Source organism: Xiphias gladius, chromosome 24 (assembly GCF_016859285.1).
Source record: "Xiphias gladius isolate SHS-SW01 ecotype Sanya breed wild chromosome 24, ASM1685928v1, whole genome shotgun sequence".
NCBI lineage: Eukaryota > Metazoa > Chordata > Actinopteri > Istiophoriformes > Xiphiidae > Xiphias > Xiphias gladius.
In genome coordinates this window covers 7,371,889-7,399,796 of record NC_053423.1, presented here as the reverse complement: position 1 = coordinate 7,399,796, position 27,908 = coordinate 7,371,889, and the positions used below count along the sequence as shown (strand labels likewise).

At 41.5% G+C, this 27,908-nt stretch overlaps 1 protein-coding gene across 7 annotated transcripts in view; it reads right to left on the bottom strand.

The window, feature by feature from the left end:
• Window positions 1-12: 12 nt before the first annotated feature.
• The window catches only part of LOC120785936 (triple functional domain protein), a 77,277-nt gene continuing 49,381 nt past the window's right edge, over window positions 13-27,908 (bottom strand). The window contains exons 16-63 of one of the 7 annotated variants that reach the window (XM_040120941.1): window positions 27,113-27,287; window positions 26,454-26,649; window positions 25,554-25,720; window positions 25,315-25,434; window positions 24,981-25,172; window positions 24,724-24,873; window positions 24,519-24,633; window positions 23,118-23,233; window positions 22,858-22,980; window positions 22,560-22,754; window positions 22,318-22,433; window positions 21,407-21,473; window positions 21,140-21,249; window positions 20,771-20,840; window positions 20,457-20,546; window positions 20,274-20,366; window positions 20,079-20,190; window positions 19,765-19,955; window positions 19,274-19,375; window positions 17,943-17,972; window positions 16,580-16,722; window positions 16,287-16,386; window positions 15,869-16,112; window positions 15,594-15,701; window positions 14,999-15,192; window positions 14,733-14,903; window positions 11,631-11,726; window positions 10,785-10,933; window positions 10,611-10,677; window positions 10,270-10,373; window positions 10,100-10,169; window positions 9,927-10,016; window positions 9,733-9,825; window positions 9,492-9,542; window positions 9,315-9,392; window positions 8,968-9,159; window positions 8,199-8,379; window positions 7,838-8,104; window positions 7,242-7,744; window positions 6,129-6,376; window positions 5,685-5,823; window positions 5,556-5,583; window positions 5,210-5,372; window positions 4,834-4,955; window positions 4,641-4,719; window positions 4,214-4,414; window positions 3,518-3,656; window positions 13-2,813 (exon numbers count right to left, since the gene is read on the bottom strand). In XM_040120941.1, coding sequence (XP_039976875.1) covers window positions 2,262-2,813; window positions 3,518-3,656; window positions 4,214-4,414; window positions 4,641-4,719; window positions 4,834-4,955; window positions 5,210-5,372; window positions 5,556-5,583; window positions 5,685-5,823; window positions 6,129-6,376; window positions 7,242-7,744; window positions 7,838-8,104; window positions 8,199-8,379; window positions 8,968-9,159; window positions 9,315-9,392; window positions 9,492-9,542; window positions 9,733-9,825; window positions 9,927-10,016; window positions 10,100-10,169; window positions 10,270-10,373; window positions 10,611-10,677; window positions 10,785-10,933; window positions 11,631-11,726; window positions 14,733-14,903; window positions 14,999-15,192; window positions 15,594-15,701; window positions 15,869-16,112; window positions 16,287-16,386; window positions 16,580-16,722; window positions 17,943-17,972; window positions 19,274-19,375; window positions 19,765-19,955; window positions 20,079-20,190; window positions 20,274-20,366; window positions 20,457-20,546; window positions 20,771-20,840; window positions 21,140-21,249; window positions 21,407-21,473; window positions 22,318-22,433; window positions 22,560-22,754; window positions 22,858-22,980; window positions 23,118-23,233; window positions 24,519-24,633; window positions 24,724-24,873; window positions 24,981-25,172; window positions 25,315-25,434; window positions 25,554-25,720; window positions 26,454-26,649; window positions 27,113-27,287 — 7,102 coding nt within the window. In that variant the 3' untranslated portion in view covers window positions 13-2,261. Of the gene's footprint in view, window positions 2,814-3,517; window positions 3,657-4,213; window positions 4,415-4,640; window positions 4,720-4,833; window positions 4,956-5,209; window positions 5,373-5,555; window positions 5,584-5,684; window positions 5,827-6,128; window positions 6,377-7,241; window positions 7,745-7,837; window positions 8,105-8,198; window positions 8,380-8,967; window positions 9,160-9,314; window positions 9,393-9,491; window positions 9,543-9,732; window positions 9,826-9,926; window positions 10,017-10,099; window positions 10,170-10,269; window positions 10,374-10,610; window positions 10,678-10,784; window positions 10,934-11,630; window positions 11,727-14,732; window positions 14,904-14,998; window positions 15,193-15,593; window positions 15,702-15,868; window positions 16,113-16,286; window positions 16,387-16,579; window positions 16,723-17,942; window positions 17,973-19,273; window positions 19,376-19,764; window positions 19,956-20,078; window positions 20,191-20,273; window positions 20,367-20,456; window positions 20,547-20,770; window positions 20,841-21,139; window positions 21,250-21,406; window positions 21,474-22,317; window positions 22,434-22,559; window positions 22,755-22,857; window positions 22,981-23,117; window positions 23,234-24,518; window positions 24,634-24,723; window positions 24,874-24,980; window positions 25,173-25,314; window positions 25,435-25,553; window positions 25,721-26,453; window positions 26,650-27,112; window positions 27,288-27,908 lie in introns of all 7 variants that reach the window. The other 6 variants (XM_040120944.1, XM_040120942.1, XM_040120940.1 and 3 more) reach the window with 6 other exon arrangements.

Sequence of the window (27,908 nt, the reverse complement as noted above, 5' to 3'; positions counted from 1 at the left end):
GTACGTGTTTTGATTCTTTAATTTTCAAATAACTGATGGCAAAATGAGAATATTTACACAAGAAAATATGTATGATCTGTACAAAGAAATATACATGCAAAGATAAAAAACATAAAAACAAAGAGCAAACATGTAATTTATGAAACTGGAAACAAACATGACAAAAAAGACAAACGATGACAAAACAAAAAAACCCTAAACTGAGGTAACCAGTCCAAGTTTACCTTGTTTCTAATGGTCTGTGCGCACCTTTAAAATAAATAGGAAGGTAACAGGACTGTGACTTCTGTTCCTGGTAGAATCCGTTTCAACTTGACACATCCTAACCCCGCACTGGATGAATGTATAGTTTGGTGGTTATACCATGGCCAGCTTGTATTTTAATTCCCAGGAAAGCAAACTAATCTCCACTAAAAACCATTGGTTAGTTGCTGTTTTTAGGGTGTGTGTGTGTGTATATAAATATATTTTTATCTATTTTTTTTAAATAAAGAACAGGAATTTATGGAAGAAACATTTTGGCAACAAGTATTTGTACATAAAGTCAGAACACCATTGAGTAAATGATGCACTATATTCTCCCATTCTCTGTCAATTACTAGAGTAAATGTCTTTCTTTAATCATCTGCCTTTTTATTAAAGGGCACGGGAGACTACGTAAACTAATTGTGTTCCTCCAACGTTGTGTTTTTAACTAGTGTAAACAATCATTTCACATGGTCGTAGATTACCTACCTCAAGTGAAAATAATCACAATAAAACATTTTTATTAAGTACTATAAAGCTAGAGCAACTTTGGTGCACCAATACTACAGAGGCATACAGTACAAAAAGTGTTAAATTATTTTTGATCAAACTATGATTGTAGATTGTGACCTCTAACATGGCCTGGCCTGGAAGTCGGAACACTCAAAGATCAAATAAACACAAACTACCAGCAGTGCTTGCAGTACCAAGTACATGCTTTTCTCTAGATTTATTACAGATACAACAGATGTCTTCATAAATAGTTGCATAAAATGTTAAAGCCGCAACATTGCACATGATAATCAAACATAACATACAATGAGTGCATTTACAGTAATTTGTCTTCCTCTGCCTCCACATTCACTCCTATCTGGTTGGCAATTACTGCTGCCACTGAGGCTCTGACAGTCTCTCATCCTGCCGTCCAGAAGCAGGAGTCCGCTGTGAATGTGAGGGGAAAGAAGGCAGAAGTCTATATACAAGGTAAGGCTTAAACATCTCATATCTGCGCAACACAAGTTTGTTCTAGGAAAAGCAAACAATGGATGTCTAGTGTTTCTTCTCAGATTGGACAGTGCAGCATTGTTACTCGCAACATGGTCATTATGGTATCTTAGATTAGGTACATTATGTAAGCGCAGCCATCAAAAAGCTCTGATCGCAGGTATAAATGTCTCAGTTAAGTCAAGAAGCTCATTCACTGTCTACGGAGTCCAAAGTAGCACAGCAACTTCCAACTGATGAGCATTTTCTACAATTGTTTTTTTTTTTTTTTTCTTGGAAACGTAGAGACAGTACTTTTCCTTTCTATACATTGTTACTATAAGAAAGGGCTGCTTCTCAAATGTCTTTGAGTTACAGTTTAGTGTAAAAGAGCAAAAACACACAATGTCTGTGTCCCTCTCTAGCAACAAGAGGGAGGGCAGTTTGCTCTCAGCGCTATCACTAGCTTTGTTGGCATCACTTTCTCCTGAAAGCTCTGCATCTGTGCAGTGGTGTCAAGGCTAGATCAACTGGCTCTTCCGATCAGCTTTAACTCTTGCAAAGGAAAATAAATTACTTCATAAAGTTTGTTTTTTTGTTTGTTTTTTTTTTAAATTTTTGTTCACTTAACTACAAAATCTGTTTTGAGTTGAATCCAGCGAGCAGCAGTAGACAAGGGCATCCATTACTTTATGTGGTAAATGAGAACTCTGTTCTCTAGGGCTCTGATTGGCTTAAGACCTGAACAGGTCTCAGTTTAATTGATAAAAGGACTACAGGACTTTAGTAAATCAACATTCTGGGAAAGAGGATAAGATCAGCATTCACTGTTTCTCCTTCTTTTACATCTAGACAATCAAGATGCTCAATTCCAAAGGAATCTGCAGCCCCACGTAGTCTCAGCATTGGAAAGCAAACTGAAGTGTGTCCAGTTTTTCCTGCCTTGGTTTGGTCTGGTCTGGTCTGGTCTGGTCAGACTGTTGGGGCTGGGAGTTGGTTTGGAGTTGTGTATCCTTTCTCAGGCCTCAAACTCAGGGCTGAAGGCGACTTTGGATGAAGCTCCTGACGCCTCCGATGGGCCGGGCATCAGTCTGATGTTTCCTCCTGTCTATGAAGGAGATGAGGCGGGAGGTGTCCAGGCAGCCCTCTGCTCTGGGCCGGCCGTCAGCAAGACCGGCCTGCAGCCACGGCTCCTGTAGGCAGAGCCCGGCGGGAAGCCTCCTGCTGGGGTCAGTCCTCAGAAGCAGGCAGACGAAGTCCCGGGCCGCCTGGCTGACGCCCTGGAAGTAATCCCTGGGGAAGCTGAAGTCCAGCCGGCAGATGTTCAGGCAGGTCTCCTCGGCGCTCTCGTCGAGGAAGGGGGAGGCGCCGCTCAGCAGCACATAGGTCACCACGCCCAGGCTCCACAGGTCAGAGGTCAGCGACACCGGCTCTCCAAGGACCAGTTCTGGGGAGGCAAACTCAGGGCTGCCCAGCAGAGGGTGAACATAGTGAGCACTGTTGAGCTGGACAGCATCACCAAAGTCTGTGAGTTTGACCGCTGGCTGGCCGCTGGAGCTGTGGGAGACCAGCAGGTTCTCAGGCTGGAAAAAGAGCAACGAAAAAGTCAAGTCTCTCCACTGGTCTATTTTACTTCACTATTATTATTTATTCCTTCAATGCAACAGTCGGGGTTCCAGTCTTTTGCTATGAGTAAACCTCTTTGTTTTTGCAGGTGAAACATAATGCAAAGTTGGAAGTCAATCCACTAAAGACTGGAAATGCACTATATGACCTTTAACCGCAATGATGACTAACTGGAGATAAGGTAGGTGCTAGGACCTCTCACTGTGTGAAGGCAAATCACTTTAGCTTCAGACCAGTCAAACCCTCGCATTTCTTTCAAGCATTTTTAGGCCTGGAGTCTGGGCACATCTTAATGAAGTAGTTCTATGTTTTGGGAAATGCGCATATTTGCTTTCTTGCCAAGAGTCTGTCCGTTAAATATGACGCAACAGCCAGGAGATGGTTAGCTCATCTTAGCATAAAGACTGGAAACGGGAAAACGGATAGCCTGGCTCTGTCTGAGGGTAACAAAACCGGCCTGCCAGCACCTCTATAGTTCACTAATTAACAAGTCAAATTGTTGACTGGATGTAGCTTCATATTTGTCTCATAGATATGAGAGTGGTATCAATCTTCTCATCTTATTCTCAGCAGGAAGGCAAATAGGTGTATTTCACAAAATGTCTAACAGTTCCTTTAATGTAGTCCTGCAGTAGAAGCTTGTCACGGTGAAATTTCTTACTTTTATGTCCAAATGTGCTATCCTGCAGTTGTGCAAGTATTGTAAAGCTTCTAAAACGTCCCGTAGGTAGCAGGCCACTTTCTCCTCTGTCAGATTCCCCCAGCTCACTATGTAGTCCAGCAGCCGACCTTGGTCAGCCCTGAAACACACACAAGAAAACATCACATGGAAGAAATGCAAGGTTTATTAAGGCTTACCTACGGTGGACCCTAAGGACAAAACACATGCAAGAGTGAAAGCACAAACAATTGGGGAAAACAAGCTCCAAATCCAGAAATGCAACAAATCCAGAGACACATACAAATAGGGAGAACACATGAAACAAGAACTGCTATACTGGAAGTGCTCTGGGACGCTAGGTGGGACTGGTGGGCTGGATTTGTATAAGCAGCACTTTCCATCAGGCTTTATGTACCTAACCTAACTGTTACTGCTGGCAGAGCCAGCGGTAAACTACCAAAAATTTCCAAACAGACATTATTTGGATAAAGAGACGACATATTAGAAATCTATCCCTATTCGTTTGCATTTTGGTACTAGTAGTGTGTTTCCCCTTAGTGTTTAAGCTTTCACTCTTGTATGTAATTTTTCCTTAGTGGCCACCATATTTGTCAAGTAAATGAGCTACACATGTAGAGTTAAATTCTAAAACTCTTCATGTGATTTTTATTTTTATTTTTTTCGGTCTGTACTCACATCTCCAGGACGAGGACGTAGCTGCTGGGGGTTTCAAACGTATCTATCAGACCGACTATGTGAGGGTGTTGGAGCCTCTGGAGCAGATTGAGTTCCTGAGTCACCCGGTCCCTCCTCATCAATTTCTTGTTCACCTGTTTGACTGCCACCGTACGCTTGGTGCCCAGGTGGTCACAACGCTTGACAACAGAGAAACGACCCCTGGTGAGGAGAAACAGAGGATGGACATTCAGCGGTCAGTTAGTGTACTTCACACAGTTGTTGTTATGGTTTTCATCTTTTTGCCATAAAAGAAGCTAAAAGTTCAGTGTTCCATTTGTGACCCAAAGCTAATTTGGTGTAGTGTGTTGGCGAAATCTATACATGGGTCTAACCTTGCTTGAAAATACACTACCAGATATATAGTATGTAGGTAAGATTACACTACCTTCCCAGTTCAACCACCTCAGTGTAGTGAGACTCAAAGTTGTCCTTCCAGCTCACTCTGACCCCATCAGTGGACACAGCTGAGACAAATGACACCACAATCAATCAATTAATGTCTATACTTAGCTCCAGCATTGTCTGACCTCTGTGGCAGTATTGATACTGTGTATTTTATTTTGTACCCGAGCTCTTACCTAACACTCTGAGGCTAGCTGATGACGTTACACTGCCCAGCTCATTTGTGGCAACGCAACTGTAAACACCATCATCCTCAGAGGCTACGCCAATTATCCGCAGCGTTGCCTCACCCGTATCACTGAAGCAAACACACAAGTTAATATACATCTGATTTCAACAATAAACTTTACTATTGAGCATCAGTTTTCTTGTTATAACACAGTCAACTGTGCCACCACAAACAAGTGACAGTCCGATTACACAGTGTCATGCAATAAACCCAAAAGACCATCTAAAATGCAGTCTCATGGAGCTTTAGCAACATTTCTTGCCTAATACAAAATGAGACTCATGCAGTGATATTCCATGATCATGCAGGCTGTGTTTTCTTACCTGTAGGCGATGCTGAAGTGTCCGTTGTTGGTGAGGTTGCTCTGGTTGGGTCCCTTCCAGGTAACAGCGGCCCGGGGTCGACCACAGACCTTACACCTAAGGGTGATGCTCTCTCCGCTGTCACATGTCACATCACTCAGAGGTACAAGGAACTCTGGAGGAACTGAAAGAGAAAGAGGAAAAAAAAGTCAGAGGTAAAATCCTGTCAAATGCTGAGATGACCTTTAAAATTCAGCACGAACTGTTTATAGTGTTTAAACAGTGCTTTTGATTACTTTTTTATTTGGTTTTGTCAGTAGTTTTGTTAATCTTCAAATTAACACAATTTCTCATAGTTCACACTTACCATCATAGATGTAGTTTGGATTTAGAAGCTGAAAAGAAAAAACAAAGCATGAGTGAAAAATAAACTTTGAAGCAGAAGCATGACTTAATAGTAGTACTGGAGTTTCCTCAGATGCTCTGATAAACTCACCTTTACAGAAACTTTATTGGCCAGGCCATCTCTGGACTTCCTGTAACCGTTTTCCAGCTTGGTCTCTTTCTTTGCCTCCTTCTCCTTCTTCTCAGACTTTTTACGAATGCGCAGGGACGTGTGCCAGGATGAAGACTTCCTGCTGGGATGACAAAAGGACTTGAGTCAAATTAAAAGGTTTATTTAAATAAGGTACGTGAGAGCTTGGATTTGAGCACTTTAGTATACTGCCAAAATAATAAATTTAATTCTGTATCAAACTTATTTATACATCATTTGATTGACCTCATTTTAAAAATCAGTTCAGGACAACTCACAACCTCTGATATGGATGAAGCTTAGATAAATATGGGACTGCAAAAGTAAATTTAACCTAATAACTCCTATCTGAACGGAACAGATAGTAAAAATAATTAATACTGGTACAATTTTTAGAGCTCTTACTTGATGGATCCCTCGGGACAATCAGGGACGATGGCCGAGGTGTGTCCCAACACAAATCCGGGGATCCAGCCCTCGGCAGCGGGGCCCTGCTCGGTAGCCGCCCTGAACACCAAGAACATGTTTTGCTGGTTGCTGGCCAAGATCTGGACCACCTCGCCCTGAATGACACTGATCTCATCCTCCTTCACAGCCATGTAGTCCTGGGTCACCAACATGGTGGATACGCTACTGCTGCTGCTACTTTCACTCTGCACCACAGGAAGGAAGCATGGACATGTGGAAAATGGTGATCACAAATTCATATGGTTCATTGCAGTTAAATGTAAAATCTTTTCAAGATTTGGAGGTATGTATGACAACACCAGATATTTTTAAATGTAAACTATGGGATGAAATCTCAGGCGAAACACAGGTGTAATAGTTTTGGTGAGATAAAGTGAGAAAGTAGCAATAAGGTAAAAGAAGTACAAAAACAAAGAGGATAAGCACTAAAAATAGTATACTGTCCACTGAAAAGTCTCCGTAAGGATTAGATTGAAGCGCAAGAAAGACAAAAACCATGGATTCAGTATTTTCTTCTTGAAAAAAGTTAACTGAATGAAGAAAGGCAGGAATAAGATGAAGATTTCCATTTCACTCGTCTTTGCTCTGCAGCTCCAGGCAAAGACGAGAGGAGGAACTTTAGGCTGAATGAGAGGATCTTGGTCAAGTACGTTTGTAGGCGAACCACAAACGTTGGAGGTTAGTTGCAGGAAAGGCAGATTTGAGTAACACCATGAAGACAGCATAAGGTGAAAGAAGGCCAAGAGGAAGTCAGGTGTTAGTATAAGCTTTGTTAGAAGTAAGAAATCTAGGAACAGCCTTGAAAGAGAATCACTGAAGAGCTGAACGAGGTCCACTAGAGAGGTTTTGAACCTTAATACATGTTGACAAACTTTTGCTAGAGAGGATGATGTTGAAGAGCAGTGAAGATTGTCAGAGATACGTAGTAGGGGACAGATTAGTAGCACTGGCTGCAGCAGGACAGGAGACAGCAGGCAGACAGGACAGACCAGGCCTCCCTCTGCCTCAATGTTAGTTGGAGTAGCACTGGGCATCAGGTAGTGGTCTTACCCCGTTACTCTGGGTGGACTGGATGGACTGCTCGCTGGCTGATGAGCACGTACTCATGCGGTCTGCCTCCTTGCTGTGTGTAGAGTGCCTGTGGGTTTGGCTCCCAGATCCAGTCTGGATCTGGTTTGAGTTCTGGCGGACCGGACTCTCTCCTGCCTCCCCAGGGAAGGTAAACGAGCCAGGCCGGCTGGCTGGAGAGCCTGGCATAGAGCTCCAGAATCCAGATCCAGATTTCTGGCTGGGGCTGGGAGGGGGAGGAGGGAGGATGTCCTTGCCAAAGCTGGGAGTGGCCTGAGGGGAGGCCATAGGGGGCACGGCTCCAGGCCGTGGTTTTGAAGTGGGTGTAGAGGGCAAGGGCCCAACTGTGGCATGGGGAATAGGGGCTACAACGTTGGCAGGGGTGGGGGTCTGTGCTTGGTCCTCTGGGGTCTGGCTGGGGCGCTTGCCCTGCGGACTACCCCCTGGAGGGAGTAGGGGAGGAGGGACAGGACGAGGGGATGAACCTGGACCATAAGCGAGCAAAACTCAAACCTCAGTCACATCTTTCATTTTGCCATACAAAACAAATTTTACAAATACAGATAGATGTTCCATACCTGACATCTTGTTGGGGCCGTCGGGGTCGGCCCCGGGGTGGTGGCGTAGAGGCTGGGGCAGGCGGGAGGGCTGGGGAATTCTGGAGGGTCGACGAGAGCCACCCTGGGGTCCTGAAGGGATGGAACTACCCTGGGCGCTTCCACTTCCAACTCCAGGGGGCACACTGGACCCACTGCTGCCTCCACCCGGAGCTCCCACGTTGGGCACACATGAACCACCACTCGCCCCTACATGGTTCCTCTGATACTCTATTGGTGAGGTCAGAGCTGTGATGAGGTATAACAGAGATGGGGGCAAACATGTAGCAAACAGTTCCTTCTATTAAACATGTCCCGTGTGCGTTTGTGTGTGTCAGTGTACCATTGAGGAAGTTGCGTTGGCTCTCGAGTATCTGGCTGATCTGAAGGGTCCAGACCTCACGTACCCCTGGATGGGAAGAGTGAAGCACGAAGGACTCCACGGTGCCATTGGTCGACCGAGAAGTGAGAAGGAACTTACAGGGATCGCCTTCCACATTCTCCTCCAGACCCAAACAGCTTACCTGCAGAGTAAGAAAGAAACAAAAGAGAGGTATCAGTGAGTAAATCAGTGTGATATTTTTTTATTTTATCAATTATTTGTCTCCTAATCTTGCATTTTTAATTTAATTCTCCCTCCTCAATTGCCTCACTCTTCCATAATAAACTGATAGAGGCCTAAAGGCCTAGAAGAAAAGTGTATGTCTGATAAATCGGGAGACTACATCTTCAAAATAAAAGCTCCCATAAACAGCAATGGAGATCCTGTTGATGATGCATAACATGACAATCTTTTTCTCAAAAGAAAAATGTGTCTGACTTTGAAATTACCCAACCACACAAGTTTATAAACCTTATGCAAATGTAGATATACATTTATATTCGTTTTATTTTTCTACTTTGTGAGAGTAACTTTGAGCCATAAAGCTTAAAACTTGCTCAAAGACTCACCAACTGATTGACTTATCACAGGCCGAATTTTCTCCACAAGAGGGAGCAGCACTTTATCTGAGAACTTAGAGCTGATTCTTACAGTATATCCTAAATTCCACTGGTGAAGGAGTGAAAAGAATTACTAATGCACACCCTTTTGTACATCCTATATCCATTACCTTAATGCTGTTCTTGTAGAGAAAGCCAGGCAAGGAGAAACCTTTCTTCTTGTCCAGGGGCTCGCTGAAGATTACCAGCTGCTCAAACAGGAAGACTCTCCTCTCCTTCATCCGGCCAAGCACACTGCCCTCTGGGTCAGACACCATGAATGTATCCTGCAGCAAAAGGCGGCCCTGAGCCACAATCTTCCCCTGGAGATGGAGAAATGGGAAGATGGGAAGATTGGAGGGGGACAGAATGGGTCAGTTTAATTGAGAAGTTAAGTCTGGGTTAATACATGCTTTGAGGACAATGCTTTATTAGTGTATAGCATCATTTTTGATCACAATGTAAAGTAATTTCTTACGTCAAATCCCTGAAGCCGGCCTACATTCATCATGTCATTACACCTTTTTGGCACAATGCACATGACCTCCACTGCTTTCTGTAAGAGTCAGAAATGACCAGAAGATTGATTGGGTTCATGAATAAGTTTTGCTTGATTTTAAACATTTAACAAGAGCTTTAAAATCTCTCATCTTACTTCCAACTCCATAGACTCCAGCCCAGCCTTTTTAGAGTGTTTCAGAAAGTCCTTAAACAGAAAAAACGTTGTGTAAGAAAATATAAACCCAATAATCTATTCTTTTTAGTATCAGCATAGAATTTAGATAGCAGAGATTTATATTTACAGACAGCAGACCATGACAAACTGTAGAATATAAGGGGTGAAAAGAGAAAGTGGGAAATGAGCAGCTTTGAGAGCTGTATTGTAACACACCAACCTTGAGCAGCAGCTGGTACTTCATGATCCTCTGGACTGGCTTGATGAGCAGGTCTGTGATTTGCAGTCTGTGTCCCAGCCGCTGCTGCAGGTCCTACAAAGTCAGAGGTTACTTGAGAGACTGATAGCTAGATGGAAGATTGTAGCATCTGATGTGTCTCGGAGAGTGAAAATTTCAAAATAATGGGCTCATACCTCAAAGTAGGTGTCAATGTACTCTGAGACGATGTGCTCTGATTTGGGCTTGTTTTGACAGTACACTATGTACATGTTTAGTCTCCGTTCCTGGGTATAAAGCGCGCACACAGTTACAACATGATCAAATGTATACAAGTAAAACAGAAGTTGGAAATTCACTGTTGACAAACCTGTTTGAGAAAGAGTGGTCCCAGTCTGTCAGGGTCCTCCAAACATTTCTCCAACTCCCCGAGGAAGAAACTGAGCGAGAAAGGGGGAGGAAAGTGAAGGAAATTAGCTACTGTGCTAGTGCATCGGATCTGAGAAAGCTCTGTATCATCTGTATGTGAGCACCACGTACTCTTTGTGCCAGTCGTAGATCTGGTGGATATTACCAAACATGATTTTGTCTTTCCCTTTCATATCATCAGGGACACCCTCCTCCTTCATCCGGCTCATGTAGCCCTTATGTTGGAGACACACACATGAATACTAATTTACAACAGGGAGTCTACAAAGGTTAGATTAATTCCAAAACTTTCTGTGAAATTTTACAATGCCAGGGTGTATAAAAAGCTGAACTCAGCTTGACCTACTACAGTACTAGAAAACGTAAAAGTTTTCATATTTTCAGATCTGTCCGACAATACAATAACGTACCACTAATTAGGCAGTTCCACTGCTCATAAAGCACCCACTCACCTCCACCACCAGGCCGAGGTCTCTGACATAATCTCTCTCTGTCTCCACCAACTCAAGCAGAATGTAACTACAGCAAAGAAAGAAAGAAAGAAAAAAAAAAAGATGGCAAAAATGTATAAAAACGAACATCATCTACATCCTCACTGTGCAGTATGTACATGCAAGCAGACATACTGTCTTTTCTTGAGGATGCTGGTCCTGCGTTCGTCCATCTCTTCAATGGGGGAGGAGGAGGAGAGGAGGGAGTTGTCAGAAGGGTTGAAGGAGGGAGAGCTGCTGTCACCCTGTTCTACTGACAGAGAGCTGGGTCTGTCCTCAAGAGCCTGCACCAGGAGAAAAAGGTTAACTGGTGTGTGTAAAACTGGGTGCAATCATGATCAAAAGTTTCTCTGTTTTAGTAGAAGAGTGGCATTAATACAAATTAAATGGCTTGCTTTGGTAACTAAGCTAAGTATTTGGGTCATGTTAATTGATAGAAATTTTATTCATCATCCTTCTATCCACATGGAGCTGACAGGTTTTTCCCCAAATAAGTACGTTTGCTAATTCTAATGATAACGAAAAAATGTCTTCATTTTATTTCTCAGCTTTATCTTAATGTTAAGAAACTTATTATGTGTGTGTGTGTGTGTGTGTGTGTGTGTGTGTGTGTGTGTATGTGTGTGTGTGTATATATATATATATATATATATATATATATATATATATATATATATATATGTGTGTGTGTGTGTGTGTGTGTGTGTGTGTGTGTGTGTGTGTGTGTGTGTGTGTGTGTGTGTGTGTATATATATCTATATATCTATCTATCTATATATCTACATATATCTATATATCTATATATCTACATATATCTATATATCTATATATCTATATCTATATATCTATATATATCTATATAAATAAAACATTTCAAATGTTAAACTGTACTGAGGCCCTCTTAAGGCCACTAAATTGATACATATTCAAATTTAAGATGTGATGCACAAGATGTGTTCTTGTTTTCCTCTGTTATCCTACCATCTTGCTTTTGACCAATTCCTCGATGGCGCTCACCAACTCGGCGGCACTGGGTGTCTCTGAACTGGATGGACGGACCGACAGACGAGAGGAGGTCTGGGACAAAAATGAAGAAATGAGAGGAGGGACAAAAAACAAGCATAAGAACCTAATAATCCATGCAATACAACAAACACTAATTCTGCTCTTTTGCTGATGTCAATACAACTCTTCCCAAAGAGAAAATAGTGCTGATTAAAGTATCCAAAGCTTTACTTAATAATTTAAATGATATAAATCATTTAATGAGATCTATGAATTAAAATTGCTATTTAAAAACATAAAATTCTTCGTCTTTAAAACAGACAATGAATACTCTTATGATCTGTTTTATGTCAAATCTTCAAGGCTCATTGAAGTAATGAATGTCGACCTACATGTAATAAGTTGGAATAGTCCATAGACGAATAGCAAAAGAAATAGCTTAATATTACTTTATGGTTAAAGGTCATGCGCAGGTTTTGATAAAGATTAATTTCAAGATTAGCTTTTGTTAGTAGTTTGTTTTTTTGTTAGTTTTAGTATAACTAAATGTTTTACTTCAGTTATTTGTACAAGTGATGCCTTAGTGAAAATGTTTGTTAAATGTTCGATGCTGTAATCTAAAGAGATATCCAAAAGGTTGCTTCCATTAGTAAAAACCCCATTGCTAGGGGTTTATAGCTAAAGGTTAAAAGAAAGTAAAGGAAAGGTATATGAAATTTAAAAAACTGTCAGTGAAAAGGTAAGAACATGCGGCTGAAAGTGGGGTGAATGAAATGAAGTTGAAAAAGTGAAATGTCAGAAAAAGAGTGATGGGGAGAAGGTCAGGAAAAAAAGTGATGTTTGAATGAAAGATGTTTCCGTTGCTTTCTCAGATGATGGTGAACAGCCTCTGAGATAAAGAAAGGATGCTAACAGACCGAGAATGAAATAAGTATATGTATATATGTATGTATGTTTGTATGTATGTATATATAGTTCAGGAGACTCTCACCCTTGCTGTGCTGTGCTTCAAGACTTTCCCCAATTAGGTTTTCTGGGTGAGGCTGTGTGCCCTTCTGGCCTCGCCAGCGTTTAGAGATGCCAATTACTCGCATGGGTAATGAGGTTAACGCACAGAGGGTAAAAGGGAGATGAGGACGAGTGGGCAGGGCGGGTGAGGGACGGGGTAGTGAGGGGGCGGGGGATGATGGGAATAGGAGGGCTTTTGAATTTTCACCTCAGTGTGTGGTCATATTCTGGTTATTATCCAGGGGAGCTGCCCGATCAGCTGACAGGGAATCTTACCGACTCTCCTCTTTGTATTTATAATGACTTTTTTTTTTTAAACCTCACTTACCAACCTCATCCCATCCTATGAATGATAAACATGCAGAAAAAAAGCTGCAGTCCTTTACGGAATTTCAAATTTCCTCAAAATTGATATACGTTGGCGCAAATTAGGCATTATAGCATTATAGCCTTCTCGTCTGTACCGACACTGACAGAAAAAACGTCCCCATTGCCCTCCATTTAGAGTTAGAGCTACATGCATCCTCTATTTATCTACATTTTCCCTTCATGCCCTTGCTCATCTGCCAGGCGACTTTCCATTACAGTGGTGTGTTGAAGAAACTGGGCAGAAAGTCCAAGTCAAAGCAAGTGAAACTAAAGAAAAGGTGGAAGGAAAAAAATCTGCACCAAAGAAATGCAGGAATGTTTAAGAGTTCAGAAAAATACAAAAGTTAGGAAGAGTGGTTTTTAGGGTTTTACACTTTCAGGGGACAGAGAGAGGTGTATTTTAAAAAGAAGAAAGTTAAGTCTAAAAAAGCTGCTAGGCCTTCATTTCCTTTCAATCTAGAAACTGTTGTAGAAACCAAAGAAAAAGGGCTTTAGTAAGTAGCATTTAAAGCTGAAGAGTGCGGATAAAAGAGAGAATTGAAGAATTGACTGAGGGAAGAGACAGAGGGGGAAGAGTGGGGCATTTCAGATGGAGAGGTATGGAAACTGAGACAAAGCAAAGACAGGACATAAATCAAGGTAATGCTACAGCATGGCCAACAGCAAACGATACAACCAGAAACAAAACAAAAGAGAAACAGAAATTAGTGTCAGAGGAGTCTCTGCTTTAGTCGAGGAGGAGACTTGGACTGCCTGAAACTTTTCATTGCTTTCTGCTTTGGAAGAGAGGGGAGAATATGATGCAACATGCCAAGATAAAATGTTATGCATAACAGAAAACTAAGGAGTCACTTAAAGCCGTGTCAGGAGATGTCCTTTTTGGGGCAAGTGGGAGAATAAGACTGAAATGAGGGAAAATGTAATCTTCAAGAACTTAAAAATCCTAACAGCAATGAGAAGAAAGAGAACCAGCAAAAGTGCCATATTTATCTTTAAGATGATCATAGATAGTACTGAAATGAGAGGGAAAAAGAAACAGTTGTTACCTTGATCATACATCTAAAAAAATATAAATGATGTATGGTCTAATGGAAATTAACTACTTCAGTCGTTAATATTAGACCAAATATGATTTAGTTCTTGGTCACTGATTTGACTTGAATACTTGCTTAGTAAAAAAAGCTGTTGCCCTTAGCTTGTTGTCTTTTTAAAAAGTTAATTAACTGTTAAAGATTCAACCGTTGTAAGTTATAAGGACAGTCCGAGAAATAAAATTTGCTATGTGGAAATTCTGTATGTTGGCCAAACAGGTAGAGTCAGTGAATGTTTATGTCACTTAGATTAAGAGACTAAATCCAGAAAACTCTTATCACTTAACTATAATGCAGCCTTTGAGATCACTTAAATAGAATGCTTATGCTATGCTGCTATATTCAGATGAAGAAAAATCCATGATAGCATCTCGTCTCATATCGCCATATATAGTTTCTCCTAACCCCACATACTGTGAACCACATTTTTAGCACCAGAAAATGTTAAAAGTCAAAAGTGAAAAAGGTTTGTGTCCTGATCCCAAGTCCTAATTTTCCCCCCCTGTCTCCCCTGCTTCTCCTGTCCTCATCTTTGCCCGTCTGTCTGCCTCCGTCCCTTTTCTCTGACCCCTCTCTACTGTCCCCACTGTAACGTTGTCTCTCTCCCCACCTTGTCATCTTGTGAGTCTGGCTGCAGCAGGCTGTGCTGCTGGATGGCCATAGGAGGAGGCAGAGGTACTGAGTCGGCACCTTCCTCGCCCTCCTCCTCTCCACAGCTCTGCATGCCCGAAGAACTGGACTTGGACAACGTGCCACTTGACAGGCCTTCGTTACGAACCCTCTGCAACACACATGAATTGCAAATTATACATCAATGGACAATACTGCACAGAGCTACACAGGAACTGCAAACTGGACCAAAGTGTATTCGCCCACCTCCTCCACAGTCTCATCCTGAGGTGTAGCAGCACTGTCATCTGAGTCCTTCTGAGAGCCCATTGTCATCTCCCCGCTCTTCCTCACCTCGCGGCTCTTCTTGTGCTTGTGAGCCAGCTTCTTCACGTGGCCATCTGCCTTGCCGCTGCTTAGCCGACGCACTGGGCTGGTGAGCCACTTGCGTAGGGTATTGCCTAGGAAATAAACCAAACACACCGAATTCAGTTTGCTGCAGTATGGAGCAACATTTTTAAAACCACACAATATCCCCTGAAGGTAAACCTATCTAAAAATACCTTTTATTTCAAAGATTTCAACTACATTTTGACAACTGACATGCATCTTCTGAGGGAAATTCAGAATACAGTTCCATCAGTACAGAGATTGTTTTAGCTGCTAAAGAACTGTTACCTAACTTCAGTATTACTCAAGTCATAGTAACTTGTGTGGAAAACTACTCAGGTAAAAGACCAGTGAACTCTGATCTTGCTATAAATACAAAGGCCATTTTTGAGTTGATTTAGCTGTGGTTGTGACATTTCTTAATCTGAATTTTAATTTTAATCTGAAAGAGAATATGTTACAGGGACCATACCTGGTCGTTTTGGCCCTGGTGAGGTGTGGGAGCCAATTCCGTGACCAGGCTGAAGAGTGGCGGATGACCCTGGCATGATGGAGTCATTGCTGCACACTGACAGAGTGTCTATGATACAGAAAGTGACACTATCATTACAATTTTTCTTTTTATATATAAGGCAGACATCCATAAAATATCAAAACATTTTAGTCAGCCCCATAAAAACTCCTTAAATGCAGAGCACATACGCCCTCCTCCCTCACAGACACATTTACACTGCAGACAGCACTGACCCTTGTGGTTGAAGATGCCCTCCATCTCCATGGAGGACCTGGAATGGGCGATACAGAGCATGGAACAGGGCACCAGGCCCTCCTGGGCTGGGGAGCGGTCTGTGGTCCTGACCAGGCACCAGTCTGGCTTGTCGTGACAACGCTCCAGAACCTCCACCGTCTGGCCGCGCCGCACAGTTAACTCATTGCTGTTGCTGGCCATGAAGTCGTGTATCACCACAGTCAGCTCACAGCCACCGGAGAGCTGAGGGAGACAGGATAACCGCTAACACCTGGTCTCCACGTGACACTTGTGCCAGTTACAATGTGCAGTGTAGCACAATAATGTGAAACATGCTTATCTTACAGTATTCTCATAACTGCAGAAAATGTGCAGTTGGGATATCATTTGTGGTCATCACTGTGCACGCATTCTCACCTTGTCGCTATCCAGTGTGTTCTGAGAGGTGCGGGATGCCAGAGAGATGGTGTCTGGTTGGCTGCTGCCTTCACCTTGACTGTCCAGGTCCTCTCCATCCCTAAAAAAACAAACAAACAAACAAACAAAAACAAAACAAAACATGGATGATCAGTTAAAAGGTGGAAGTATTTCTGAAAATGAGTGTAAATGAACTTCACTATGTGTGACTAATTTGATCAATTTGATCTTTTCCTCGTGCACTATTCTCTGTTCCCTTAGAAAAGAAAAAAAATTGCAGGTGACACGTTTACCTTCGTCCCTTGTGGTGCTTGGCTGTAGTTGCTTTTGGAATATGAATTGGCTCCTTTAGGGCTCCTCTCAGGTGAATGGTACGCTCCTGGATCACCTCCCTGATGTGCTTGATCCAGTCCTGCTTGTTCTCAATGCTTGAAGCCTGTTATTGGTCAATGATGGAGGGGGTTCAAGAAGTCAAAAGTTACAGTTGTCAGGAAATCAAACTCCTTTGGAATTCTTGTTTCACTCTGTGTGTTTCACACAAGTCTGAATTTACTCTTGTCATCTCTTATCAATTGAAGTCATTTTACAGGTAAACTTGATTTTATGAGCACCCTCCAGCTGTTGACCCCTAGAACAGTGGTTCCCAACCTTTTTTGTCAGCCGTGTCCCCGCAGCCCTCTGAGATTAAATCAAGAATCTCTTCATTGTTTGAATTGATTTGATCTGAACTGGATGTTGTTTAACACATTAGTGATATAAAAGTGGATATTGTCACAATAAGGTTTAGACCATTGAACTGTATTTAGGTCCATTTCGTAAAGTTTGCATTTGTGCTACTGGCTACCACTTGGAGTGGTGGAAGATGGATATCGCAACCATTTATCCATTATTTTTTAAATCAATCTATTTTAAACATTTGTCCGTTAGGCGACTTTTAGCTCGTATGAACTATTTCAACCAAAGTTTGGCTATCTGCTACTATGTCAACCTTTTGTCTATTAAAGTTACTTTCAGCTAACTATTTCAACTGTTTCTTACTTTAAGCTGTTGATTTTAGCCATTTATCCATTAGCTAACTAAATAACTATTTTATTTAACTGTCAATCTATTACTTTAACTATTTAAAGCATTTATCCATCACTTTTAACCAACCTTTTCAAATAAATAAATTAGGTTACTTTAGCTAACTATTTCAACTAATTATCCATCACATTTAGCTAATTGTTTTGACCTTTTTGCTTGCCAGGTAACTAGTTTCTCTCAATCACAACACGTCTTCATGTCTCACCACAAACTCAATACGTGGATATATTTTTGTAATCAAATGGTAGCGTCAGTTTGTATTTCTTATAGTTTGTTGTACTACTACATAACCTTTTCAAGTACTCCTTGGATGTTCCTGCTGAAGTACAAGTAGCCTTGGTTGGGAATCCCTGCCCTAGAATATTTTACAAACTTTCAACACCCCCCCCCCCATGGGGGCAATGACTTAAAGTGGGTTTCTGCTTTGGATCATATGTGCTACTTTTGCCCATGTAGAGTGTGTTCCTAAGCTACTGTTCAAGAAGAGTGAGGATAAGAAGAAGTGCTAAGAGTTTGTTTTTCAGACTTGTGAGAAGTGGCTGAGGGCTGTGTTGTGGGATAGTTTGTACTCACCATTGCTCCATGTTTGGATCCCTGACTTAGCTTTGAATTTAAAATATAAAATAGAGAATTTCACTGGTTTGGTTTTAGAAAATGTACACGACATTTCTTATGCTGACAAAACGGTTTGACATGATAGAAACATACAACACTGATAATTTGCCTAGACAGTGTTCTGAAGGCCGATAAAATGTGTAGCAGATTGTAATGGATGGTGTCCGTATGTTGTTGTTGTGTGTGTGTGTGTGTGTGTGTGTGTGTGTGTGTGTGTGTGTGTTTGTGTGTGCGTGTGTCTGTGCGTGTGTGTGTGTGTGTGTGTGTGTGTGAACATGTATAGTTAGTAATCAGACACACTTAATTTACAATGCACATACCATGTGACTGCTTCTCAGTGGTTAGTTTGGTAGTCAACATGTATTATGGAATTGTTACGCTCAGAATTAAATGTGTTACGATTCTGGCTTCATGCTGTTCCAACGGCTGACACAAATTTTAATCCATCTGTGTAACTATTCAACAGGAAAACACACTGAAGATGTTTAAAAATAGGGGATTGAAAATTTAACTCAGGGAACTAAATAAATATAATTTATTATTCTTACAACGGTGTTAAAATCATTACAAGCTTAGTTTTTTGGTAGAGAAAGATGGCTACTCGTCACTTTGATAAAGTGAAATAGAGCCAGGATGGCTGATTGTGGGTGTTCAGGAGTTGAATCGGTGTCAGCAGCGTTGGTGGAGGCATGTCAGCCCACAGAGAGAATTAGAGATACAAACATCCACAGAAAACACAGCCCCAGATATACAGATGTGCTTGTGTTTGTTAACAGATGGAACAAAGCAGAATCTAGCCAGAAGACAGAGGCTGGCAGAGAGACACAGACAGAAGACAGAGAGAAAGATGAAAGAAATCAAGGAGAGAGAGGACGCGTTTGTGAGTAGAGAAAGCTTGTTGGCCACCTTGAAGCTGCTCATGCAATCAAACAAGACGTCAGAGAGTACAGGGAAAGCTCAGAATATAAGAGAGGTAGGAGAGGGTTGAATAAGAATGAAGGAGAGGAAAAAACTGGGGTTAGACCAATTTTCCAACACATTTGGCCAGCATTAGCATTTTCTTCCCCATCAGATGTTGATCTGTCAGTGACATCCAACAAACTGATATGGAAGTTTGTTTGATTACATATTTATTCTATAAACCTGTAATGTAAAATATTTGAATTTTCAGTGTTACAATCTCGGGCTTCAAGTCCCCAGTGATTTCAGGGTTCTTCCTAAGAAAACCTGTATCGGTTGAACCCTAAAGGATATTTGAGAAGGAATCGAAGAGAGGAAGCATGTTTTACCTTGAGCACAATCTTGTTGTCAGAAGTTGGGGTGCGTCCCACCCATAGAGCAAATTTACAGGGGTCTCCTTCAACATGCTCTGTCACCCCCAACTCTGACGTCTGGGAAGAGAGAAGAATAATATGAGAAGATGACAACAAAATGTTACAAGTGAACCATGTAGTCTTGCCCCATGTAAGGTGTGATGTCTTGAGACAACAGAGACTTGAGACTGTCTCAAGTGGGGATTCAAGTAGTGCCAATTAGATTTACTTAGATTTTATAAAGTATAAGTACTGCAGTCAAAGATACACAGCACAGAGAAACATTCCAAATGCTAATTATATCATCTACCAATCAAACTTTTCAAGAAAGTCTTCTTTGAAAACACAAAAGCCTGATTGGCCCTTTAAATACATTGCTCTTAATCCAGTTAAAGAAGTTAAGCAAAGAAAAATATCTTGTCCAAACTTCATTACTTATTTGTCACCATCACATGTTACTAACTTACAAAAAGTTTGCTCTTATAGATGTATTTGCTCCTGCCATTTGAGTCCTTGACCTCTTTGCTGAAGACAAGAGACATCTCAAAGAGGAAGAGGTGGCGCTCTCGACCCTTACGGATCAGAGTCTTTGGATCCCAGACCTGAAACGACTCCTGGAGAATGAGCTCGCCCTGGGACTCAATGTTTTCATCAAAACCTGGAGGACGGAGGAGACATTAGCATGAAACTTCTTGTTATTTAATAAAAGGTAAACTTGTTACGAATACCACTAACAGCAACAGATCACGGCAACAAATAAGGACTAGTGTTTGTTAATCACCTTCCAGCATAGAGAGGTGCATAGCATCGTTGGCTCTCTTAGGAACACTGAGCATCACCTCAAGGCCATCCTTGATCTCTCCTTTACCTTCTTCACAGCATGTCAGCAGCTCCTACACAGACACACACAGAAACCATGACAACAGGAACCATGGATATGGCAACCATAGCAGTGTGATTTGGTATGGTGGGCTACCTTCAGCAGGAGCTGATACTTGGTGATTCTCTGCACAGGCTTGATCAGGTAGGAAGAGATGGAGTTGGCCAATCGGTGTCTCTGTTGAATTTCCTATTATCACCCACATAGAGAAGTAATGTGATCAGATGCAACTGACAACAACCATGCAGTTTCATTTCAATGACAAAAGGCAATACTCACATCAAAGTAGTTCCCAGCATGCTCCAGGATGAGCTGGGTGGAGTCAGGTTTGTTCTTACAGTAGTTTACATACATCTGGAATTTATCAGCCTAGAGGAGGAGAAAAACAGGTTACAATGTCACTTTTAGTTAAAAAATGATGAAAGTTGGCAGAGATTAAGAGATTAAGCGTGTTTTATGAACACACTTAAAGCCTGCAACCTATGAGCCTAATATTTAAAATATTTGTTGCTTAATTAACATTAAGAATTTATGTGTCTAAATGTCCACTGACACAGTACAAGATACAAGATACAAGAACAAATGAAACATACCCATGTGACAAAGCAATGGCCAACATCCTCTGGTAATTGTTCATATTTCTCCAACTCTTTAAGGAAGATGCTGACAAAACAAGGAATGAGAGACTGAAATGTGAGAAACAGCAAAAGCACAAGAGCTTCATTACATGAAAATTCTTCCAAAATGAAAAATAATACAAAGTCTGTAAAAACCTTAACTACTAAAATGTAGTATAGGAAGCTGCTTAAGACACTAAAACTTTGTTTTAAAAATTTTACTTTGATCCAGGTCTGATTTGCATTTGGGTGCTTGAACTCTGCTATACTTGCTTGCAAGCCTGGTTTAAAATTTCATCTTACATAAATCACGGAGAGACCAAGCTCCAAAAATGTGTTTCTTACTTATGGTGGAATTCATAGAGGTCCTGCATGTTTCCAAAGATGATGTGCTCCTTGTTGATGATTCCTGGAGGAATCTCCTCAACTCCACTAGTCATCTCCCACAGGTAGGTCTGCATGGCATGGAGAGAGGAAGACATGATTAAAAAAACAAAACAAGACAAAACTTTCAACAGGATTCTGATACGTTTACAGGTTTTGTGTAAAAAGTTGTTGCACAACTCTGGCATGAAATAGGTTAACAGTGGTGGGTTGTGAAGTTGAACTCACATCCATGCACTCCCGCAGGTCTCGTACGTAGGCTTTTTCTGTCTGAATCAGCTCTGCCATGATGAACCTTGACACACGCACACGCACAAAAAGGAACACACACAAAATTAGCAATTGTCATTCTGTCCTCGTCCACACAATGATAAATCACCACGCCAATAGCTCCCTTTCAGCCTGTCTCCTTCATCCATTTACGCTAATGAATAATGAAAGAGTTACTAGCCATAAAACAGTCATGAATGAATGAATTCATGCTCATATAAAATTAGTCTCCTTGTCCTGTATACTTTAATGTAATTTCATTCATTTGTTCACAGTTAGAGCTTGTGTCTGCAGTTCTATTGCTGACACAGCAAATACGAGGTTGCGTGGAGGAGGAAGATTAAATCACACAAGTTCATTATGTATGTACATTTACACTGAACGCACTCAGTCTCTTACTCAGAACCACTTAAACTACAACTACTGAGAAAGTAGGGGGTTCATTGCTGATATTGCTGTTGACAAGGACACTGAAGAGTACAATGAATGAACCTGAGAAAATTTGGGACTCACTCAAGTACTCTGCAACGTATTTTGGGCACAGAGCCAATAATTTAACTTCTCATGCTTTGGGGCAATAAAACATATTTCCAATAGGAGGAAAATGCTGTGAAAATGCTGGCTTGCTGCTATTTGTTTAGTTTGTAGGCATAGCATGTACTGCTCAGAAGTGCAACTTTTTGCTTTAGAGGCTAAATGTCAAACAGTTTTATTTGGCACAACCTTGAGCATTTTTTTATCTGCTAGATTATTCTGAAGCAGCAATTCTATTACCATTTGAAAAAGCCATGTCTGTAAACCAGTTCTGAACAATTCTTCTGTTTTTCTGATATCTGAAACTGGGACATTGACAGGAAGTGGGGACGTACTCCTTTCTGCGCGCTGACTTGCGTTTCTCCTCATTTAGCTCATGGGCGGCATCCCTCAGCTTGACCTCTGACCCCGGAGCTGTGGCTGGGATGATGTCCAACTGGAGATCCTTACTCTGACACAGAAAGAGACAAAGTAATATTTAGTGATTTAAAGAGACTGACAAAGAATGGGAGAATGTGAATTAACCAGTCTTCTACACCTTTAAACTCCTACACTCCTTAAACACATGACCACTTACTGCCTTGTTAGAGTCTGAGGAGATGCCCAGGGCTTTCTCCAGGCTGCAGCGGTACTTGTCCATGCGCAGGGAGAAGTCTCTGTAGCGTTTGTCCACAGCTGTCACCCATTTTTTGATCTCCCCAGCGTGACTGTGGCCTTTCTCACAGAAGCCGTCAGCCAGCTGGATCAGCAGCTTCACGCGTTCCTTGGTTTGCTGAAGAAAAGGAACAGAGAGACGTGCATACACACTTTAATGTGATTGTTTTTGTGTGTGTGTGTGTGTGTGTGTGTGTGTGTGTGTGTGTTTGGAGCCAAACCTTGGCAGTGATGTGAAAATCCTCATGCTCCTTCAGCAGTTCCTGTGTGTGGTGGATACTCGAGCCAGTGGAGGTGTGTGTGGACAGGTAAAACTCCCCAGTGTCGTGAATCCACTCCAGAGCCTAAACACACACAAAGGATACAGGTCAAATTAAATGACAACAGAGAGCACTGTATGTGTTTTTTCCTGTCTTGTAAGTAGAATAGATCAAACTAAACTGAACTGTGTGTTCATGAGTGTGTGTGATTTTTTTTTAACCTGTTTGGCGCTGCGTTCAAACACCACATACTGCTGACACTGGTCAAGGCGTCGTTTCCTCATGGTCCAGAAATGGAGAACACGGTTCTCTCTCTGCAGCAGCTCATTGAGGATGTCTGAACACAAGAGAAACGCAGAAAAAACTCACAATTCAGACATTCAGCACCGAAATACCATACTGGCAATACCTGAACCCTGAAGAACCCTGAATTGTTTAAGAGCTTTTCTGCCTTTGGACATGTTAGCAAGAGAGGAATTACTCTATTTACTGTAACTGAATAACTTGCTGTTTTTGAAGTCTACAAGTTACTTAAATATGTTATTGGTCATTTATTGTATGTGGCTATCTCATATAGCCATTATAGGGGACTAATTTTATACTAATTATATAGCAATTTTCTAGTCTTATCGACCACTCAAAGCGCTTTACACTACATTCTACATTCACCCATTCGCCGGGGATCTAACCACTGACCTTCCGGTTAGCGAACTTCCAGCTCTACCTCCTTAGCCACAGCCACCCACGGCTGTTATATAATAATAATAATAATTATATAATAATAACAATTAATTCATTATTTAATTCATAGTTAATATTCTGTGTTATATTTTGTTGATTTCTATGAATTAACAAAAAGTTCCTTGCTTAAACGCTCTTTACTTTCATTCATATGCATTGTTTTTGTAATACTGTACGCACCAATATCATTCATTTAAGTAGTACTCTACTTGAGTAGGATATTTTTGGGCACCAAAAATCGGTGGTTCTCTTGATCAGTGGTTCCCAAACTATTCTGTCACATGTACTCCCAAAGCCCTGTCAAATAAATTTAAGTACAACAGCTCCCATCATGTTCCAAATGTGCTAACTGAAGTTGATTTTAAACTCGATGTTGTTTTACTTACCGTATTAGTTATTTTAAATTGGGTACAATTCATACAAGTGAACTGTCAGTGTTTTGGTTGGTTTGGTCAACTTTGCATTTATCCTACTACTACCTGAAGTGTCAGAAGCTGGATGTTTCAACTAAAGTTATGGTTGATAAAAGCTATACCCTATGTCAGGCATCCATCCAAAAACCCACTCAAAAAACCCATCAACTTCAGGGCGAGGGAACGGGAAGTGCAATTATGCTAACTTATTTCTGGGTTATAGGACTCATTCCTGCAGCACTCCACTACTTTGGCTAACTATTTCAACTGTTTATCCATTTAAAGCTAACTACTTCCACTCTTTATTTATTACTTTCAGATGTTTTTTTTCCCCTGAAACAATTTATGTGTAACTTTTAACTGTTCAGACCTCTCTGCTTGCTCGCTAACTAGTTTTCACACAGTCAACTGGAACGCGGTTCAGGTGTTACAGCCTAGGTAATGATCAGTGTATTTTCTGATACTCACTTTTAACCTGCTGTTCTGGTGCTTTGACATGACTCAGCATCCCCGGCATGTTGACGCTGTTCCTGTGCATGTACTTGAGGAAGACGTCTGCATTTCTTCTGGCCAGTGTGCACGCCTGGTTGAAAGATTAACACACACGCTGAAATCAGACATGTAACTTGAAACTTTGCTTTGGTTTGATCCTGAATTTGTATGTGTGTGTTACCTTAAGGAAGGCCTCCTTCTGCTCAAGGTGTTTACTGATCATGGGTGTGACGTGGTCCGTTTCACAGTTGGGTCCCAGTTTGTCAGCTCCTCCGCACCAGTCCTCCTCTCTCTTATACTCCTGCTCCAGGCTTTCCAACACACTGCACACCTGAGCGGAGAAAAACACTCGGTCAGTTGTCTGGGGAACACACTGAAATTGTGTTTTTGTGGAATTTTTGGGAGACAGAAACAGTCAAATTGAATGCAGTCTCCTACCTGTTCAGATGTCTTGTAGAAGGCCACAGAGGCATTGACCAGCTTGAGTCTGTCCTCCATCTTCAGCATGAGCTGTTGCCAGTGGGAGGCCACACTCTCTGCACAGTCTCTGATTAGGTCCATGTCGTAGTGGTTGGCCTGGAGCAGAGCCTCTGCCTTCTGCTGAACCTGCAGAGCACTCTGGTGGGTTTTCTGGAGAGAAGGAATTGTTGGAGAAAGGAGGAGGATAGAAGTACCAAATTAATGAGCAATTAACAATAAAATCCAGCTTCAGACTTTGGACAAAAAACATAGTTGAGAGAGAAACTGATGGGAAAAACAATCACTGTCTCACCTCAATGGCGTGTTGAAACTGTTCATGTTCTCTCTGCAGCTGCTCAGCTTCCTGCAGGGAGCTGGCTGTTATTAGACCGGCATTCAGCATTGACTCGCCGTTACGAATCCAACCCAGAACCTGGAAAAAAGATGGAAAGCTGTAATCATGTCTCCAACCTAAAACTTTATTTTAAGCAGAAATCCTGCTATACTGTTGTTGCAAAATTGTGGCCTGCAGATGGCGTCTTGTTTTCCTACCTGTTTGACTTCAGCCTGCAGGTGTCTCAGCTGGACACACTGCTCCAGGTGCCTGCGGTGCTGCTCAGCTGCTAAGTCCAGCTCTTGTTGCTTTTCATGGAGGAACTCCAGCAAATCCTGAACTCTCGTGGCCATGTCGACATCCCGGTCACACAGCAGCTCCACTCCTGGAGGGAGGACACACAATCACATTAGTTCTGGATGAATACATATAGCAGGCCTATATCTATGCTAGCTGCAGTTCTGTCTAACATCTGCTTACCTGATATCTTGTAAATTCAATTGAAATGCTTTTATCCATTCTAATAATGGATAAAAGCATTTTTCTTTGAATATTATTATTAGTATGCTCCAATACACGTGACATGATGTAACCATTCCTTGTGCAGTTTTAGAGAGCACCTATTAGCATGTGAGATCACAGGTGAGTTATTATGGTTAGTGAGTGGGTGCCTCTCATCACAAACACTGACCGAATCTGGTCCTCAACACCTACACAGTATCAATATTAAACTAATGTAGCCAACAGAGAAACCTTGTGCAGCAACAGTGAACATGAGCTGTATCCTGTTTTAACCCTCAGCCGGATGACGACTGTTGTCTGATGTGGCAAGCAGATGACAGTCAAACATCTTTTCACTTTACCACTTCATGCCTCACACTACTTTACAGCACTTGAGATATAACAGATTCTGACAGCTGTATCACAAGTGGGCAGATGCACAACAGCTCATAAAACTGAAGATGTTTTTTAAACTTGGTACCTGAAAACAGTTTCTAGAAAATGAAGACAACAAAGAAAGAACACTGAGGGAGGATGACTATATACTATTTACCAAACAAAATTGTTTTTGTTCTTTGAAAAAGACCAATGGCTACCCTGGATAGCATGGTACTCACCAGAGGCCTGGACTTCATTGACATACTGCAGCAGCTCCTGTCCCTGATGGATGACATCGAAAGTGAGGTTGTTCATGGTCAGAGCCTTGTCAGCGTGGTGCTGCAGCCTCTGCTCGGCCAGCGTCAGGTCCTCGGTGTCAAAATCATTCATCTGACCTGTCAGCTCCTCGTTCCACGACTCCAGGTCAGAGATGATCTGAGGAGAGGACAAAAAGGTCGCATTTTTCAGAGGTCACACACACCTTGAATATTTATTGACAATGCTGTAAGGAAAGAGAACTGATTTTTTTTTTTTTTTTTCCCCCCAAGTAACAGCTGTGTGCATTAAGTTTTCTTGGGGAAAGTGTGATTGTCACACTGAGAATGTAGCACTGAAAGGCACAGTTTTGCAAGGGGAAAATGCATTTAGAAACACATTAATGATATCATGAGATACCGAAACATCAATTGTGAATGGAAAATGATTTTCATTTCTTGTACATTTTGTTTTTTTTGATCTTGCAGAAATTAAAAATTTTGCTTACAGCTAGCTCAGGATAAAAATAATTTCATTTCAATGGTTTGCTTGAAAAGTTTCACCACCAGTCAAACAAACACTCGCTCATAATATTTGTACAGTAAAAACACAGACACACGCCCCTCATCCCAAGCAGACTCACGTCAATGGCATCCCTCTCAAAGATGCGGAGCTGCAGGAAGAGTTCCAGTTTGATCTTCCTCTCCTGGAAGAGTTCCTCCATCTGGGCCTGGGCCTCGTCCAGCTGCTGCAGGACGCTCTCGATATGGTTGATGGAGCTGTTGTGGGGCGTCTTGTTGCTGGAGATGGCTGAGTCCCTGGAAAAGAAACACACAATTAAGCAATAAGCCGTGAGAGGCAGAGCACTGCACTTTAAAAAAGAGCTCTAAAGATACTGTTGGGTATGGTGCCAAGTGGACTTAGCTGCTCTTAAAACTGCTGCATAGCACAGCCTGCAGTGGCTTATTTAGCTGCAATATAGCAAACCAACCAGTTAGGAAAGAGTGGCTGATTTAAATTGAATAGTGGAAATTTATCCTTGAAGAAAACACAATATAATACTATAACCCAATAACACCTTTAAATTTTCAATTTCAAAAATAGATTTTGTAGACTGGATTTTTATGTTATGATTTCTCTTAAGTCCCTTTAAAACCTGGTTTCTTGTGTATTTAATTCTTTTGCTCCTTTTTCTACTACTGAAAAACAAATGCAGTTCCTGTTCGACTATAGATTTATAAACAAATTGTGATCTGACACACTTAATAAACTTACATTAAACCCACCTAGTTTGTGTCTAGACTTATAATAAAATTCAGTTTAAGTACATTATTAAACAGGGCCATCTTTCAAAACAAGTATCCATCTCTAGCTGTAATGTTACTCATGCAATGTACATCATTAAACCACAGCCTTTCCAGGAAAATTTCACAATATAT